General features: G+C 56.2%; 2 protein-coding genes across 4 annotated transcripts in view; one reads left to right on the forward strand and one right to left on the reverse strand.

Moving 5' to 3' along the window:
* FRMD5 (FERM domain containing 5) overlaps nt 1-4,417 on the forward strand; it is a 66,463-nt gene extending 62,046 nt beyond the window's left edge. For 2 of the 3 annotated variants that reach the window (XM_066558813.1, XM_066558812.1), the window contains one exon: nt 1,648-4,417. In XM_066558813.1, coding sequence (XP_066414910.1) covers nt 1,648-2,222 — 575 coding nt within the window. In that variant the 3' untranslated portion in view covers nt 2,223-4,417. The remainder of the gene's footprint in view (nt 1-1,647) is intronic. The other variant, XM_066558814.1, reaches the window with a different exon arrangement.
* Nucleotides 4,418-4,719: 302 nt separating this feature from the next.
* WDR76 (WD repeat domain 76) lies at nt 4,720-12,418 on the reverse strand. Its single transcript, XM_066558735.1, has 13 exons — nt 12,333-12,418; nt 11,226-12,140; nt 10,710-10,802; nt 10,265-10,320; nt 9,726-9,846; nt 8,937-9,038; nt 8,807-8,850; nt 8,554-8,707; nt 7,714-7,866; nt 6,916-7,130; nt 6,374-6,529; nt 5,496-5,549; nt 4,720-5,107 (listed from the first exon to the last, which is right to left on the reverse strand). Exons 1-13 carry the CDS (start codon nt 12,399-12,401, stop codon nt 4,855-4,857), a joined length of 2,385 nt encoding a protein of 794 aa, XP_066414832.1. The 5' UTR covers nt 12,402-12,418; the 3' UTR covers nt 4,720-4,854.
* Between the last annotated feature and the right edge of the window lie 556 nt (nt 12,419-12,974).

Below are 12,974 nucleotides of genomic sequence, written 5' to 3' on the forward strand. Positions count from 1 at the left end.
GCCCTGGGCATCCTGCCCCTGCTCCCCGCTGCCCCCGGCCTCCACGATCCCTGCAGCCCTGGGCGCCCACCTGAGCCAGGTAACGCTGCGCCGCAGGCTCTGGGCTCTCCTGGAGCTCCACGGGGTTCCCATGGACTGTGGTCCCATGGTCAGCTGGTGGGGCGCAGGAATGTGGGGTGCAGGAATGTGGGGTGCAGGAATGTGGGGTGGAGGATAGATACACATGGCAGAGAGTGGGCTGGGGTCTCCGAGGCTGCCTGGACTCCAGGTTATTGTTACCACAGAGCAGCTCTGGTGGTGGGGCTGGACTCGGATTTCCAGGATTTCCCAGCTTCTGCTGCCAGTCCTGTGGGAGGGTTTGGGTCTGGGGGCCGGCCCTGCTGTCACTGTGGCGATGAACAGTGGCACCCCCTCAGGGGCTGTCCCCCGTGTCGGGGACACAGCGGGTGCCATGGGGAGCGTTCCCATGAGAGGGGAGAGCGCAGAGTGGGCAGGGTGAGAGCGTGTTCCCTCCTCACTGCCCAGGAGCACAGCGTTGCTCGGCACTCACCCGGGCAGCGCTCACCAAGGAGAGGCTGCAAATCCCCGGGAATGCGGCCGGATGAGCTCCGGGTGCTGCCCTTCACCCCCCGGCAGCCGGGCCATGGTGACAGCATGTCGAGGTGCTTTAGTGCACTGTGCTCTTTCCCCGGTGACAGCTCCAGCCCCGTCCCTCTGCAGCCGCCTGCAGAGTGGCCCTGGGGACCAGCAGGTCCCCAACATGACCTTCAGACACCCTCCCTGGAGCTGGGGCCCCTGCAATGGCAGAGCTCCTATCCCCCCCGCCTGCCAGAACTACCTGAAACAAGTCCTTTATGTGCATTGTTTCCTGGAATTGGGGGATTTAGAGGAGATATTGGTAGGGGCAGGAGTTCCTTGGCACAAAGGACTAAAGCTCAGCCTGGTACGGGGCTGGGAGCTGGCACAGGGGCTGGCACAGAGCTCCTGCCACGGCTCCTGCTCGGGTGTGAGCGATGTAAAACATCTGGTTTGTGGTGAACTCAGAGCAGCCTGTGCTGCAGGGGCTCCTGCACATGATGGGGACACCTCCCCTGTGCGCTGGGGGACCCCCACCCCCAGCAGCCCAGCACGACCCCTCTGTTCATGCACCTCCCACCCGGGGCTCTCATCAGTGCCACCCATCCCTGCCCCATCCCACCCTGTCACCCTGTGCCGGGCAGGTGCCCATGGGGCTGCAGTGCCACTGCTGGCGCTGCCAGCGGCAGAGGGGCCCCAAGCACTGTGGGCAGCTGCCAGGGGGACTGTCACTGTCACTGTCACCTCAGGGCAGCTACAGCCCGCGGGTGCGTGTGATCGCCTGCGGAACTGCCCGGACTCTGCCACGGTCCCGGCTGGCAGCCAGGGGCTAGCGGTGCTGCTGACAAACCAGGCGCGTGTTGAGGTGTCACCAGCGCAGTCACAGGTCGCGTTGAAGGGGCTGCAGGTCCCAAAGGACCGACAAAAACAGCAACAACAAGAGCAGCCCAGGGCAGCCACCGCACTCTGTCCCACAGGGCCGCAGCGTGGGGCAGTGTGGGCAGCTCCCGGCTGTGGAGAGGAGCCCCCGCACCCCACTGAGCGTCCCCTTGCCCCTCCCTGTCTCCCCAGGCCTGGAGTCCCTCCGTGACAGCGCCCACTCGACCCCGGTGCGCTCGGCTTCCCACGGCGACGCCTTCGCGGGCCCGGGGCGCAGCGGCCGCGCCGAGAGCAGCGAGCGGGTGGCCGTGATCGCCGACGAGAGCTACAGCCCCGCCGACAGCGTGCTGCCCACGCCCGTGGCCGAGCACAGCCTGGAGCTGATGCTGCTGTCGCGCCAGGCCAACGGGGCCCCGTGCAGCATCGAGGAGGAGAAGGAGTCGGAGGCGGGCACGCCGGCGGCAGAGGCGGAGGGCGAGCTGCGGGCGCTGTGCCCGGGCGCCGCCGGCCTGGGGCCGGCACAGGCCCAACAGGTGAATAAGTTTCTTTTAAGTGTCCTCCGTTTGCTCCTTGTGACAGTTGGACTCCTCTTTGTTTTGCTCCTCCTCCTGATCGTCCTTACCGAGTCCGACCTTGACACTGCCTTTTTCCGTGATATCCGCCAGACCCCAGAGTTCGAGCAGTTCCATTACCAATACTTTTGTCCCCTCAGGCGATGGTTTGCCTGCAAGCTCCGCGCCGTGGTAAACCTGCTCATTGACACCTGAAGGCAGGAGCCAGCACGGGGGCCTGGACCTGCCGCCGTCACCCACTAACCCTCCCCTCCCGACCCAGAGCCCGGCCGGCCGAGGAGGCGGCTTTCCGGGAGGAAGAGGAGGGTGGGCGCAGCCCCCGGAGCCCCCTCCTCCCCGTGCTCCCAGCCCCGGAGCCCGCACAACACCTCCCGTCCCGACCCCACGCTCACGACTTGGGAAGCACCGAGCAGAGGGGAATTCTTTGCTCTGCCAGCCCGGCCGGGGCTGGCGGGGCCGTTCCGCAGGAGCTTTAGCAATGGTGCTACTGAGGTTTCATTTAACACTCGTGTACTGTTACGGTATTCAATCCGCACTGTGCCCGCCACCCCCGCCCTCCACGAAGCGCTTGGCAGAGCCCTCCCCGCTCACCGGAGCCTCCCAGGAGGTGACAGAGCTCTCGGGGACGCCCCGTGCCCCCCTCCCCGCAGCGCAGCCATCCGGAGCCCTCGCCCTGCTGCGGACTCGGCCCTTCGCCACTTTTTTAAGCCTTGAAGCATCGGTGCTCCCGAGGGCAGGGGAGCATGGAAGCCAGGGGATGCAAACCTGGCGTGGAGCTGTAGTGACTGTGTCAGATTTATTGGGATGACCTTTACCCTCCGCCAGTTGTACCTGTTTTGTAAAAAAACCAAGCAAAAAGAACAACAAAAAAAAAAAACAAAAAAAAAAAAAGAGAGACATTTCAAGGTCTATTTTAACAAGGAAATGCTATTTTGTTATCAGATCTAATCCAGTCTTTTTTTACTTTACGGATGGGGTGACCGTGGGTGCCGGTACCGAGCGGTTCCCAGTGAGCAATGGTTTAAGAGTAAACGCCAGGAGCCCAAGGCCAGCCGAGCCCTGCTGGGTTTGGGACAGAGAAGGAGCTCTGATTCTGGGACTCTTCCCAAGAGGACACAAGTTCAGAAGCGCAGGTGACGCCGAAGAAGCCAACGGACACCTTTAGCCCCGACCGTGGTTGAGTGCAAGTCAATAAACCCAACCCATCGTGAGGACCCCCGCACTGTTGGTCACCAGGAGCAGCAGCCCATCCACAGGGAGCAATAACAGCCAGTTCTGGTTAGGTTGGGGTGACAAGTTGGACACATCAGCAAAAAAAAAAAAAAAAAAAAAAAAGGGTAGAAACAGCTGAGCAAGTTTAATTTCATCTCAGGGAGAGATTTTTCCGTAAGCTGGGGCCATAACTGCAGTTTTACAAAGCCTGATGTCCGTGTTGTCTTTGAGCATCCAGCACCCACCGCTGGGCGGGACGGTGACCTTGGGCCACTCCTTGTCACTGCAATAAGGGGAGGGGTCCCGTGGGGGCACAGTCCCCCTGCCCGGGTCACAGCCCGCTCACCGCACGAGGCCCGAGGAGGGTGGGGTCCAGCCCGGGCTCCAGGGCACGGCAGGAGCCCAGGGAAGGCTCCAGGAGCCCCGGGGGAGGCTCCAGGAGGCGGAGCAGCAGTTTTTTTACATGATAATCCTGTTTTATGCAACATAGCAGAATTAACTCTTAGTGTAGTGTTCCTACCTCAGCCCATAGCGCTGATGTTTCTATGCAGTTGTGCTCGTCCCGACGCTGACATTTTTTACCCCGGGTTAACGCTGCAGTGTCGTCCTTCCTCCTGCTCCTCCTCCTCCTCTCCTCACTGCAATGTTCTGTGTGACGTGTGACAGCACAGCTCCATCCTTTTTGGACACGTCCTCCAAGCCCCAGCTGGGCCCCTCCACCTTGGCTTTCCTCGGGTGACGCTCTGTGCCAGCCCCAGGTCACCTCTGCCGTCGTCCCCCAGCGTTTTACTGCAGAACCACGAGAATTGGTGATTTTCCGTTGTACGTTTCTCCCGTCGGCCCCAGATCCTGTCGTGTGTTTCAGGCCCTGTTAGTTTTGCCCGTCTATCTATCAAAATGTTGTTTCCATAGGTTCTGAGAGCAGAATCCCATGAATCTCGTCCTAGCATACTGCATCTTTCAGCAGTAGACAGTAAAATACCTGAAAATGTGAATTTCTTAGTTTTCATAAAGAAAACCTAGAGATTAACCTTTCATGTGCCAAATACTGTAAGTTACATTCTTTTTTCCTTCAAAATGTACCTTTTTCTACATATCCAATACCTTAGTTAGCATAAAATCATTGGTGCCATGAAAAGTATTTTTAAATTTAAATAAATATTTAAATATCATGAAAAGCAGAGTTGGGATGAGCTTTGTTCAGCGATTCTGATTTTTCTTGTGAAAACAGCTCAAAGTGTGAGAAATTTGGTCTTTTAGCAGCTTCTCACTGGAGTGAGAGTTCCAGAGCTGCAGGTGAGTCCCTCGCACGTCTCTGCACTCCAGGAGCACAATTTTACAAATGCACCCAGGAGTTTGGGGCCCTGCACCACAAGGAAGGCACTGAGGGGCTGGAGAATATCCAGGGAAGGGGCTGGAGCCCCAGGAGCTGGGGGCTCAAGGGTCACTTTTATTTCCATGGAAGACATGGGTGCCAAAGGCAGTTTAAACTATTTATTTTAAGACTTTCACAGTACACTTCTGTCCTGAGAAACAACAGTCAGCTTCGGAACTGCTTAATACAGAATAACCAAAGTCAGTGCAGGGAGGTAAAAAATAAAGATCTAAGGCACTTCTACTTGAACACATGGAGGCGGCCACTGGAGTTGCCTCCCACCAGGACGCTCTGGCTGGGGTGCACGACGTTGATGGAGCACACGGAGCCGAGGCAGTCCACGTTGTAGAAGGAGTGCAGCAACTTCCCGGTGTCCTGGAAGACCTCGATCTGCCTGGGCTGTGCCATGCTGCCCACCAGGAAGCAGTGCTCCTGCTTGGGGTCCCAGATGGCCCTGAAGCGGCTCAGCCAGCGGCCTGTGTTGTTGTTGTGCCTGCAGGGGAAGAGGAACATTCCTCCTTGTGAATCCAGCATTTTATGTCCCATTTGCTCCCTTGCCTTCTAAACCTTCAGCACTCACGCTGCAGGGGATCCCTGTCCTGGGATGGGCAGGATGGGACAAGAATACCAGAATGGTTTGGGCTGGGAGAGACCTTAGAGATGACCCAGTGCCACCCCTGCCAGGGCAGGTACACCTTCCTCTATCCCAGGGTGCTCCAAGCCCCATCCAGCCTGGCCTGGGACACTGCCAGGGGTCAGTTCCTTCCCAAAATCCCATCCATCCCTGCCCTCTGGCAGTGGGAGCCACTCCCTGTGTCCTGCCCCTCCAGGCCCACAGGAGCAACCACGGCGCTGCCCCGGCCCAGGTGTGCTGTCCTTACCTGATGGAGCTGAGCAGTGTGACCGTGGAGGACAAGGACGTGGTGTCGTAGACCCTGGGCACAGAAGAGCACATTAACACCAAGAACCTGTGCTAAAAAGGGAGCCCTTCCCTCACAGAGAGCTCCAGCTCCTGGGGCCCAGGGCTGTGCACAGGCACCCAGCCTGGCCACAGGCACCTGCACCCCGGCTGGAACCACGTGCTCAGGAACTGGATTTGCTCTCAGCTGCACCTGCAGCCCACCCTGGCTGGCAGCTCTGGAGGAGGGGCTGCAGAGCCCAAAGGCCAGCCCAGAATCCCACCTGCTCCTCCACCTCATGAACCTGGGGGTTCCACCCCTTGGGGCAACAACTGCCCAGCCCATACAAGGTCAGGTAATCATCCAAATTACAGTCACAGACTAACCAGGAGAAAAAGAACCTCTAACACAAGCAACTCACAGCAGCTTAAATGATGAAATGGTAGGCTATTTACAGAAGAGCTGATATCACCATTATTTCAAGTACCAGCTACAAAGAAATTTCGTTTCTGAGCATTTTGTGTTTGTGTTCACCAGCCAGGTTTTGGCTAGCTGTTTTTCATTTTGTTTGTTTTTTCAAAGATTAACAGTACCTGTATGTTTTTACTTTGAAATATCCTGGGAGAAAACGAGAATTAGAAAAAAAAACAACCAAAGCAAAAAATCATTAAAAACTACATTAAAAATGTTAATGCAGGTAAATCTTTATCATTTTTTAAAAATAATAAAGACAGAAGGTGCTCGATGATGGGTCATGTGGAGAAGTAATAATAATAATAATAATAGTAACAATAATAATGGCAATAAATCGCCCAAACAGTTGCTATTTTCCATGAGGATTCTTCCTTCCACAGCCTTACCTCAGCCAGTCATCAGCACACACTGTCACCACCCTGCTGCCAGTGACAGGTGAGAAATAGGCCGAGGCCACGCTTTTGGTGTGTCCTGTCAGAGAGCTCAGGGGCTTGTTCTCCTTGCTGTTCCGAAGGTAGCGAACATCAAAAACACAAACATCCCTGCAAAGGTACCACAAACACTTCAGTAATTATCCTTCATTCACCAAAAAAGCTTCAGAGCACAGCAGGCTGTGTGGGAGCACGTTCAGAGCTTCAATATCCACTCACATGGTGGCTCTGAGGGATTTTGGGAGCACCAAAACCACCCCAACCAGCCCTCCATACAGTCCCTCTGTGCCAAAGCCCACCAGGGCCCATCTGATTCCCATTAGATCTGGGAAATCAAACCAAATCCCACCTTAAATCCTGCTAAGGACTGAAAACTTGTTTTCTAAAGGGACCGAGACAGCTCTGACTGTAAACCGAGGCTGAGAAACTCCTCAGGCCCAGCTGTCCCCAGCATAGGGAGCACTGAAAAACCAGCCTGCTCAGTCTGGGCTACGTACACGGAGCCAGCAGCCAGGAAATACTGCTTGTTCACGGGGTGCACGTGGACTGTCCGTGTCTTCCTGAAGCCAATGTCCACACAGAGCTCCGAGGACACCCCCGGCGTCCGTCTGTCCACGACAGCCACGCGCCCGTCCCAGTGACTCACTATGGCAGTGCAGGCATTCTCTTCCAGGAAGTCGAAGCAGGAAAAGTCTTCCTCAGTCCTGCAGATCTGAGGCCAGGGAAGGTTAAATGTCACCAGAACTAAAGGGAACAGGCAGTTGTTCTAACACCCAAACACTCCCTGGGCTTTGGGTTCCATCCTTTCCCTCTTTAATTCCCAAAAAACCATGCAGCTATGTGACAGCTCCATCCAGCTGTGCAGGTAAGCCTTCTGTGAAACAAGGATGCTTTCCACAGGGGAAATAATTAGGAGATAATTAACTATCCAAACCAGACCGGCAACAGCACATCCAAATTCCCTGTCAGAGCTCCTACGAGGCACTTGTCACCTCTGTGTTCCAGCAATCAAAGAGCTGTTGGCCTTGAGCACACACTGAGCGAGGATTAAGGATATCTTTCCCATCTTTAGTGCTCCAGAAGCTTTTAATCATGTGCAGAAATGTAAACTTGGAAATTGGGAGAACCCAGGCTGTCTCTGGGTTTTGGCGAGTAGGAAACATCTCCCTATTTATGTGATGTTAATTAAATGTTGATTCATAGGTCCTTGTGGAACTAAAACCTGAACTTTCCTGTTAATAAAACAACCAAAGAATGAGTTGGTACAAGCAGATTAACCTCCCCAGCAGCCTCACCTCATCAAAGACAGCCCTGGTGACATCGCCACAGCGCAGGGTGTCGTTGCTGAGGGACAGCAGGTGAGCAGGGTTGCAGGGAGAGAAGTGCATGCAGTTGACAGGGAAGTTGTGGGGGATGAAGGTGTGGGCTCCTTCCTCCGTCCCGCAGCTCTGCAAAACAACAGATCCCACAGACACGCGTGCTGATCACTGCAGTTATTTCTGTTAAGGACTACAACTCTCAGAGCCAAATCTCTGGCTTTTGAATGTTTTTTGAGGAGGCAGAGGGTGCTGGGTGAGAGGAGACAACAGCACAGGTGATATGAACAGTGAGACTGCTTCTGGTCCCTAATTACGGAAAGCTGCAACTTCCTGCTGCAATTAGTGCCACTGCAGCCACCACCAGCCCAGCACCTGGGCAGCAGCACCTGGCACACCCACACAGCCGCTTTCTGCTGCCACATCAAAATATGGACACACTGGGTTACTGAGAGCTCAGGCTGAATTAGTGACCCAAACTGCATGAACACAGGATCTCCTGTGTCTTCTCTTCTAAATTTTGCATCATTTTGTTATTTTAAAATAAACGGAACGGGTCATTTTGGACCAAGTTCTGGTTCATCTCACAAAGATGATTCTGCTTTCAAACTTCAGAAAAATACAAGGGAGAGCAAAAGGGAAAGCCGTCCTGGCAACTCTGACAATCACTCTTGACAACCACCAAGTATTATCCCTAAGAATGGAAAAAAACCTAAAACACTCTCAAGAGCCTGACAAAATGCCAGCCCAGGCTGTGCCCCACCTGCAGCTGTCCTGAACCCCACACCTGTTCAGGTGAGGAGCACATCAACCACTCACCACATTCCAGAGGCCAACGCACCCCAGCTTGTCTCCAGCTGCCACAAGGATGGTGCTTTCAGAAGGGTGGATGGCCATGGAACACACCCGGGATTTCACCACCTTCCTGATGTTCTCCTCTCTCAGCACCATGCTGCTCAGGCTTTCCTGGTACCTGGAAAACCAAAATGACAACCATCACCAAAACGTTCATTAGGGAAGGAAGGAAGGGGGGCCAGACAACCCCCAGTTTTGGCTGCTGTTTTCACACTACCTCTTTATGTCAGGTGTGCCCTGCTCAGCATCTTCCGCTTTCACCTACACACAGAAAGGAGATATCCAATCAAAACCAGAGCCCAAGTGAAACTACATGATCCAAAAATAACAAATAAAACCAGTAATACCTCACTTATCCTCATCCACGTGCTCAGTACGGCCTCTGTCCATTTACTGCTCTCTGCCTGACCCTCTGGAACCATGGGCAAAGGTCCGACTGGAACCTGAGGCTGGGAGGACATTGGCAATTTTTGTAACTCAAACCAACTAAACCACAAACAAGGTGAATTGGTACTTTCCCCACACCAGACATTCTGAGAACACACCTACACTAGGACAGGAAATAAACAGTAAAAACAGAAGGTGAGATCATAACCTTATTAAAAAGATAAAGAGAATTTCACTGGCAGACAGACCAACTGCCTCCCTGGGTTTCTTCCTCTCCTGATACTGCAGCAAGACCTTTACTACAGATTCAAATCTATTCTACAGCTCCATGGAAGATTTAAATTCCCATTTCTCAGAACAACATGCCTTTTACTTGTTGCTCCATCACTGCTTCAAAGAGATGGCAAGTATTACCCAGGAAAATAAAACCGGTTCAGAAGTTACAGCGAAATAAAAACCAGAGTAATAAACCTTTGGATTTAAAGCTGCTCAGCTCCATGGGCTGTTAATGTGGAACATTCTAGGTCAGGACCCTTCTGTGTATCCCAACTGCACCATGCCATCAGCCTGGGCCACAGAGCACTGCCCGACTCATGGCGAGACCGTGGCACCTGCTCGGGGTGACAGAGCCGACCCTTCCTTCCTGTCCCTGTGCCACAGCTCCCAAACGGCTCAGGGCAATGCCCAGCGCCACCCATCAGTGTCACCAGCAGTGCCCCCACCCCTCCTGCAGCCCCTCCACATCTCACATATTCCTCTGCTTCTGGCCGGGAAAACGTGTCCAGCAAGGGAACGTCCAGTGGTGGCTCCCTGAGCAGGCGCATGGATCGCCGCAGCGCGGGCTCGTCCTCCACCTTCTTAGGCTTGGCCCTACAACAACCAGAGCATCTCAGCCACAGAGCAGAGCTTAGGGACAGACCCAGGGCACAGCTGGCCGACACCAGCCCCTCCTGGCCCTGCCCTTCCATCCATGGCAGTGAGGAACAAACCACGAGCACTCTGCAATGCCACCCGTTTCCCAGGGATGCAGCCCTTCCCGGCTCTCCTCATTCATTACCCACCCAACCATTCCCACCTTCTCCCATTGCACAGCTTACTCTTTATTTGGGCTTCAGCTCACTTTCTGCTCGACCTGGCACTGTTTTGGCACGGCCAATGTCTTCTCCTCCACATTTACTGCTTACCCTCCCCCTTGCACCTTGGTCACGCCCTCTCTTTTTTTCCCAACATTTGTTTTCCTCCCACAATGAAGAATCAAGGATATAAATCTCATATATTGGTACCGCACCTTTTTGTGACCCGAGATTGCCTTTTAGTGGTAAGTTGGTTAAGTCTTGCAGCTGACTTAAAGAGAAAAAAAGAGACTAATTATAGATAATGAGCATAAAGCATTAACCAGTATAAAATACAATTATCTCAAGGCAGCGATGAACTTACTGCAATTAATTATAATAAGAAGAAAGAAACTGTGGTTGCCCCATCCCTGTAAGTGTTCCAGGCCAGGCTGAATGGGGCTTGGAGCATCCTGGTCTATGGAAGGTGTCCCTGCCCATGGCAGGAGGTGGAATGAGAGGGGCTTTAAGGCCCGTTCCAAACATTTCAGGATTCTGTGATTTTCATGGCTTTCCTCATATAGAGCTGCCCCAGTGAGGAAAGGGTTTCACAGCAAGAGAAGACAGTGAATTATGACACTTGGAAAGAGCATTTTGATGCTATTTACACCCAATACAAACCTCATGCAGCTTTAGAGCAGCAAAGAATTTAGCATTTTCTGTGATGTTCTTTAGTCTTTTCCTTTCATAGGCTGATAGGTGGGAGTGTCCATCCTAGAGAATGAAAAGACAGTCACTCTCCATCATACAGTTACATGGCTGCAAGAGTGGTCCCAGGCTCAGAGAAGTGAGTCCTAAACTGATTAAATTATTTTTAAAAAAATGTAGTAACAAATGTAAAACCATACAAATTGAGGTTGTCATGTATCAACAACAAAATCTGTCCATACAGGTCCAGTTTGCTTTACAAAACTTACTCTGGCATCAACTTTATGAAGAGAACTGTAACAAAATTTTTACTAATGAAAGCAATAGTGAAGAGACTCAATAAAGAATTTAAAACTTCAGTGAAAGGGTAAAATGAAGTGGGACACTGCCAGTCAGAGGTTAAAAAAGAGGAATAAAACCCACTTACAGAAGTAAAACACTTAAAAGCATTATTTCTATAAAGATAATAACCGGGGGCCGGGCACTCACCGGAGCCGCGTCTCCCCCGTCGCTGCCGTCGCTGTCCACATCCCGGAGCCCGTCCTGGCCGCGGGCAGCCGAGCTGGGCCCGGGCGGGGAGCCGGGGGCGGCTCCGGGGCCGCTGTCGGGCTCCAGGCACAGCCTCTTGCCGGCCGGGGAGCGGGCGCTCAGCAGCCGCTTCTGGGGCCGCGGCCAGGCCGCCGCAGGCAGCGGCGTCAGCACCACCCGCAGCTGCCGGCCCAAACCCGGGGCCGCGCTCGGCTGCAGCTCGGCGGGGCCCGCCGGGGGCGACTCCTGATGGGGCGAACGAGATCCGGCGGGGCCCGCCGGGGGCGACTCCTGCGGGGGCGACTCCTGCTGGGGCGAACGGGGCTCGGCGGGGCCCGCCGGGGGCGACTCCTGCGGGGGCGACTCCTGCGGGGGCGAACGGGGCTCGGCGGGGCCCGCCGGGAGCGACTCCTGCGGGGGCGAACGGGGCTCGGCGGGACCCTCCGGGAGAGATTCCTGCGGGGGCGACTCCTGATGGGGCGAACGGGGCTCGGCGGGGCCCGCCGGGCGCGACTCCTGATGGGACGAACGAGATCCGGCGGGGCCCGGCGAGCAGGGCTCCTGATGGGGCGAACGGGGCTCGGAAGGGCCCGCCGGAGTCGACTCCTGATGGGGCGAACGGGGCTCGGAAGGGCCCGCCAGGAGCGACTCCTGTGGGGGCGAACGGGGCTCGGCGGGACCCTCCGGGAGAGATTCCTGCGGGAGCGAACGGGGCTCGGCGGGGCCCGCCAGGAGCGACTCCTGATGGGGCGAACGAGATCCGGCGGGGCCCGGCGAGCAGGGCTCCTGATGGGGCGAACGAGATCCGGCGGGGCCCGGCGAGCAGGGCTCCTGATGGGGTGAACGGGGCTCGGCGGGGCCCGGCGAGGAGGATTCCTGCGGGGACGAACGGGAGTCGGCGGGGACCCGCGGACGGAGCCCCGGCACCGGCGGGCCCTGAACCCGGCCCGCCCCGCTCCTCACCTCCCCCGGTTTCTCCCCTCACAGCCCAGCTCCTGTCGTGTCCCCTCTCCTGGCAGCCCCCGGGTGCCCTCCCATGCCAGCGCCTCTCCTCCCGCGTTCCCGGACCTGCAGCTGCTGCCGGCGGTGCGCCGCCAGCTCCTCGGGCTGCCGCGGCCCGGGCTGGGACAGCGCCATGGCGCGCGCGGGGCGGAGCGGCGCTTCCCGCCCGCGCAGGGCCGGCCCGGCCGGGCCCGCCCTCAGCGCCGGCACCGCCCGGCTCCCGCTGCCGCAGGGCACGGAGCGCCGGGGACTGCGAAATTCCTCCCTGCGAGGGTGGGCAGGCCCTGGCACAGGTGCCCAGAGCAGCTGAGGCCGCCCCTGGAGCCCTGGCAGTGCCAGAGCCCTGGGAGCAGCCTGGGATGAGGGAAGGTGTCCCTGCTATGGCAGGGATGAGCTTTAAGGTCCCTCCCAAGCCCAGGCGTGCGGACTCGGTGCCCAGGCAGAGCGGGTGCAATGCTGGGCTCCCGGCACGCAGGGGAAGGGCCCGGCCTGCCCTGCCCTGCCCAGGGCACAGCCACCCTCACACCCGCACCGCAGTGCCCGGCCCAGGGCCGGCCCGCGCCCTGCGCCACGGCACCGACAAGATCTCGGCTTAAAGAGAAAACGGTAACTGAACAAAAGCACACCCAGGGCAGGGTTAGACACTCCCAGTTCCAGGATGTGGGGAATCAAATAGATAACTTAAAAACATTCATTACCTTTCTCCTT

This window comes from Molothrus aeneus, chromosome 13 (genome assembly GCF_037042795.1).
Source record: "Molothrus aeneus isolate 106 chromosome 13, BPBGC_Maene_1.0, whole genome shotgun sequence".
Classification (NCBI taxonomy): domain Eukaryota; kingdom Metazoa; phylum Chordata; class Aves; order Passeriformes; family Icteridae; genus Molothrus; species Molothrus aeneus.

Bases quoted from the DNA above. Each gene is read 5' to 3' on its own strand.
- WDR76 (XM_066558735.1), bottom strand. From the start codon at position 12,401: ATGGCGCTGTCCCAGCCCGGGCCGCGGCAGCCCGAGGAGCTGGCGGCG. The intron at 10,803-11,225 runs GTGAGTGCCCGG...TTCATTCTCTAG, and splicing joins ACGGGGGAGACGCGGCTCCG to GATGGACACTCCCACCTATC. The intron at 10,321-10,709 runs GTTTGTATTGGG...TTTCTCTTTAAG, and splicing joins CTGCTCTAAAGCTGCATGAG to TCAGCTGCAAGACTTAACCA.